This window comes from Pterocles gutturalis, unplaced genomic scaffold (genome assembly GCF_000699245.1).
Source record: "Pterocles gutturalis isolate BGI_N339 unplaced genomic scaffold, ASM69924v1 scaffold21170, whole genome shotgun sequence".
NCBI classification, from domain to species: Eukaryota; Metazoa; Chordata; class Aves; order Pterocliformes; family Pteroclidae; genus Pterocles; species Pterocles gutturalis.
The window spans coordinates 62,010-67,542 of record NW_010143960.1 but is presented as its reverse complement, the minus strand read 5'-3'; the positions used below and the strand labels follow the sequence as shown (position 1 = coordinate 67,542).

Here is a 5,533-nt window from a genome sequence, read left to right as displayed (position 1 = left end):
TCCTCTCGCTGGAAACTCCTGCAGGCTTTTTTGGCTGGATTTATTTCAAGTCTGATAAACACTCTGATCTGGTTCATTATGTAGCTGTATAAATGCATGTGCCGGTAAAAGGGAGGAAATGACGTGGGTGTGGGAATGGGAGATGGAGAACGGGAGACTTGCTTTCAGCAGTGGTGCCAGTGCGTGCTATTTTAGACAGCAACTAGAGAAAATGTTGATGATTTTCATGAGTGCCTGTTATACCTTGCTACTTTTTTTTTTCTCTGCAAGAGCCCTTCCTTCTATTTCTTTAGCAAACAGAAAAAATGCGAGTGGGATTTGGGTGCTTAGTTCTCCTTAAACTGTCACTGGGGAATAGTACTAGTAGATTAAAAGACTTGAGTTGTCCTGTGATTCTTCTGAGGAATTTGGGACCAGGAGAGGCATCTTGCAGTAGGTGTGGTGAAAACTATGAATGGCTTGGTATGTGGGTGCCTTTGGGTTCAGAAACTGATGAAAATATGCATGGCTGCACAGCTCATGCGCTTTTAAGGACACATCAAGGTTATGTGAATTCCAGGGCCTGTCCTCCCTTTGATTTCTCTGTGATGGCAGGTTAAGGCAACTCTGGGTAGAAAACAGTTCACTGATTTATTGAATTTTATCATTGACAATATGCTCTGTCTTGTTATGTAAAGTAGTTTGTCACTTCCCCCAGTGCTTGGAAGAGGAAAAAAAACCAGTTTGTAAGAGTTTGTGGTATTTAGTGGCCTGAACTTCAGCATAAGGGGTGCTTGGCCGGCACTGTAGACTAGAACCCTTCTCGTGGACTGTGGAACAAAACAGGTAGCTGCTTGAACACGGAGTCCTCGGTTGGTTTTAGGCATTAGTGTGAGGTTATCCCAGATTTTCTAAGGAGCAGTTAGGAATATAGAAGCTATGCTGGAGGAGGCTGGTGGGGGCTTCTCCTTTTAACTGAACTCTTGTTTGGAATTCACAAAATGGGGCATTGTAAAATGGCCCTCCTGGGAGGGCCTGAAGATTTTGGTCAGGTATTTAATTTCTTTCAAGATAGAGAAACACAGGGTAGCAGACTGAATCACTGATTTAAAAATCCGTTGTTAGCTTTACCTTTTCAGGCTTCATGCAAGAACAAAGTGTGTGGTAAAACAGTTAACAAAGTGAGAACATGAGTTTTATTGTTATATTAATATTTTGCTGTACCAGTTGTCTTACTTATCCTAGTTTTCAGTTTTTCTGAAACAAGATTGTCACAGATGTGACATCTTCCTTCTGCTGCCACAGTGTAAATGAACATAGATTCAGGCTGCTGCTATGTCTGGGGCTTGAGCTGTTTAGAAGATTTAGGTTTGTTAAACTTTGGCAAATTCAGACACAAAATATATATGATAAACAGTTGAATAATTATTGCATAGGTTATGTATGTAGGAGAGCATTTAATTTTGTATAGAAACGTCTCTCTCTCTCTATATATGAGGCTGACCTGGGATCATTTTAAACATGGTCATAATTAAAGATGAGTGTCTCTGACTAGTCTGCTGTATGAGCAGAGACACATGCAAATGGGTACTTGATGCCAGTACTAAACACTAAAACTAGTTTTATAAATCCTTATGGAGTGTAGAGCTCTACGATGTCCTGCTACGAAGCTGCAGATTTAGGATATGACCTGATTATAGTATTAAATTTACCTGTCCAAACTTTGGTCTGGTGTCTTGTCAGCTGAGGTGTTGATCTCCAAAAGTCTTAATGTTCAGTGAAGCTTTTAAAAACATTAAGTTAATGTTCACTGACACACTGTGTTTTGGGGCTTACTCTAGTCACAATATACTCTTCACTTCTGTGAAATTTCAATTGCTAGAATTTCATAAGAGCAAATTTTAGAGCAAATAAATAGATAACCAAAATGGTGTGGTAACAGGAAGTTTTTATCAAGTGAAAAACTGTCTTTCTATAGTGGTTTTTTTTGTCCTTTTAAAAATTAGAGATACAATACCTCTGTAAAATGTGGTGACAAATAGCACTGTTGTCCACTGAAAGACTGGACTGTTGTGCTTCTCCCACTCTTGTGTTTGCATCTGTTAAAATTGATGTTGACTGTGCCCTCTCCTGGAAGAGTGTGGTAGAGTATTTCAGGTAGTGAACATATGAAGTTAATATACTGCCATTTCTGACCAAGGGGGAAAAAAACAGTACCTAAATGTGGGTGGAAAATGTTACTGTATTAAGTTTTCATGTTCAGTTAAATGAAGGTCTGTAGTTACAAAGGTTCTGGTTCCGAGACTTGAACCTTTCTGTTTTAAGACACATTTCCCGCTGACAATAGAGGAAGGGGGAAGGGTCATGTCTTGATGTCGCTGTTTGGTGGGAAGCAGTATCGTTAGGATATCGGGAGAAATACTTTCTGGTTAGGACATGAATCATGATGCTTCTACTGCTACTTTGTTTATTTCTGTATTTCAGTCTTTACTGTTTTCACTTTTTTGTTTAGTTGTGATTTGCCAGTGACACAGGGTCAGATGTATAAAGTCTATGATTTCAGGATTATTTGGCTTGAAAACATGGGCTCTTCATATGACAAAATTTGAACAGCATGTCTCCATCTTCTCTCATTCTGCTGTGTTAAATACAGAGTTTGAAGCTGAAGGCTGAATCGAGTAAAACTGAGTTCCAGATTTTGCTGTTGTGGACAGTTGCCCCAAAGTAGAGCTTCTGGCAGTGATTCAGTGATGAAGTTTGGCTCTCTCCTTGCAATGTTTTGCAGAATTCACAGATGGTCCTATCTCATGGCCTATTTGCTTTACTTATCTAAGTAGTTGATCGTACTTAGACTTTGTTTTGCTCTCCCCCAGTGGCTTTAGCGTGTATGGGAGAAAGGATTGCTGTGTGTTCTTGAAGGGCTTTTGTAAAGGTCTGTATTGCTAAGCTCATATTCCTGAACTGACAGCAGCAGTGCAGGAGTGTGGTTTGAGTATAGTAGGTCTTCTGGGGAGAGCTAAGTTACAGGAAAGTGTTTTGTTTGTTTGTTTGTTTCCTTTTCCTATTTTTTTTTAAACATTGGACAAGTTATTTAATGATCCAGTCAGATCATTCTGGGCTAAGGGTTTTCCTGTAAAGTCAATCTATGCCAAAATTATTTCACATAATGGCATGTTAGAAGCAGTCTGGGAAGCAGCAGAATCCTTTGAAGATTGTTAAATTAATCACATGGGCTCTTGTATTAGTGTTACATAGGAAACACTTCCTTCCATTCTCAGTCCAGTGTACTCACCTCTAACTTCGATGGAAACAGAATGGTTCTCCTATCATAACTGAGAACCTAGCTGCCAAAGCCTTCTGTTATGCAAGTGTAGCTGAGAAATAGGGGGGGAAAAATTTTTGCAAAAGCCACTAACAGATGAACAGTAAGAGTGGGGTCAGGTTTCTTTATAATTTGCACTAGTGGGGAAATCAGGACAGTTATCTATTGTGTAAAGATAGTTGGTTTGTAAACACAATCAAAAGTTAAATCAAGTTTTTCTCTGTTGTTACTTTTGTGTTCCAGGGTGTCAAGCCAGCCAGCTTTGATAAAGTAGCAATCCCTGAAGTGAAGGAGATTATTGAGGGATGCATTCGGCAAAACAAAGGCGAGAGGTAAGTACTTTCTTTTCAGATAGAGATATTACTTGCTGTTTGAGTCTTTCTGTGATGAGACCAGATCCAGTTAGTTCCTGGGGTCTTCTGTGTTCTGATGAATGTGGGAAGTCAGTATTACTTCTGCAGATCCTGTTCTTTGGCAGATTATTGTTCAGTGATTGTTTTAGAGAGTTAACAGTGTCAGGAAAGTACAGATGCTGTAGTAACCATCCATGCAAGTTTATTCGGAAATATTAAAACTTTGACCTAGTTAGCAAAATAGTGGAGGACAGTCCTTTTGGGATCCCAGGTATTTGTATTGTTTGGTTGATTTGTTATTTTGTAATCCTTTGTTTTTCCTATCCCTTTGATTGTAGGCATTTTGTGGCTGGTTATTTTGAGGACTTTCTATTTTTTTAAATTCTTGCAGCTCATTTTCATCCACATTTAAGTTAATTTTGTGGCTGGACAACACTTATTTCTTGCCATTTAGTTTGAGCAGTTAACTTTTAGACTACCATTGTTAATGCTGTACATATGTGAACATAGATCCTTTTTATACATTTAGGACAAAACTTCTAATTGTGCCCAGCAGAATGCAAGTTGAAATGGTTCAAACTAGTATAAAATATGAAAGGAGTCATGTGGTGCTTATCTAGTCCTGAATTTACTAGATGCAGATTTTGATAAGATCTTGAAATAGACTGAAATACACACTTGGGTTAGTGTACTGATTTGTGGACTAAGGAGTTGTGTGTTAAATCTTAACGTTCAGTAGAACCAAACTGTTTCTGCAAGGTTTCTTATTATTTTAGTTAATATATTATGCTGTTCAACTGGCTTGAATCTGTTGGTACTTCTACTGATCAATGTGTAATAAGTTTTTTTTTTGTATGTCTGTTGCATTGTTACGTTTTCTTTCTCCATCATGCTGTTAAATAGAAATTTGAATTATGGGCTGTCAAATAATTCATAGGGGAAGCATGAAATATAATAAATTTGAGGGATCATCAGGCAAGGATATTCCTTAATATTTTATGAAAACCTAGTAACTGTGTGTCCTTTCTACGTCCTTTCCCAATATGCTAGATATGCTATTAAGGACCTTTTGAATCATGCTTTCTTCCAAGAAGAGACTGGAGTACGGGTAGAGCTAGCAGAGGAGGATGATGGAGAAAAAATTGCCATTAAACTCTGGCTGCGAATTGAAGACATTAAAAAACTCAAGGGAAAATATAAAGATAATGAGGCAATAGAATTTTCCTTTGACTTGGAGAGAGATGTCCCAGAGGATGTAGCACAGGAAATGGTAAGTGTTGATAGTCTTACAAAGCATCGGAAGTGCCCGTGTTCTCTGACACTGAAATGCAGTCTGTCAATTTCTGCTGTTGCTGTTGTTACTGCCTACAAATAAAACAGCTTCAGAAGTTTGTGAAGGAGAAGTTAGTGCCAGAAAATGGTAGCTTATATTGTAGCACTACAACAGTGGCTGTCTATGACAGTCTGAATTCTGTGAATATATCCTTCTTCAGGTGGAATCTGGCTATGTCTGTGAAGGGGATCACAAGACAATGGCGAAAGCTATCAAGGACAGGGTATCTTTGATTAAGCGAAAACGAGAGCAGCGTCAGTTGGTGCGAGAAGAACAGGAGAAGAAGCTTCAGGAAGAAGGTAGTCAGAGGCAGCAGCTGGAGCAACAGCAACCATCAAGTGCTTCCCATGCAGGGTCAAAGCATCCCCTGTCTGTCACTGGTACTACTCCTGTCCCCACTACTTCAGCATCAGTTTCTACACAAGTGGAGCCTGAAGAACCAGAAGCTGATCAACACCAACAACTGCAGTTCCAGCAACCCAGTATATCTGTTCTTTGTAAGTGTGTCAGTTGGTTTATTTAGGAACTCTTGCACATACACAGTTT

The 5,533-nt window shown here is 39.0% G+C and overlaps 1 protein-coding gene across 1 annotated transcript in view; it reads left to right on the top strand.

Annotated features, from left to right (window-relative positions):
* Positions 1-5,533, top strand: part of WNK1 (WNK lysine deficient protein kinase 1) — a 104,737-nt gene that overhangs the window by 55,921 nt on the left and 43,283 nt on the right. Inside the window, exons 5-7 of the mRNA XM_010084961.1 lie at positions 3,545-3,633; positions 4,705-4,924; positions 5,148-5,484. Coding sequence (XP_010083263.1) covers positions 3,545-3,633; positions 4,705-4,924; positions 5,148-5,484 — 646 coding nt within the window. The remainder of the gene's footprint in view (positions 1-3,544; positions 3,634-4,704; positions 4,925-5,147; positions 5,485-5,533) is intronic.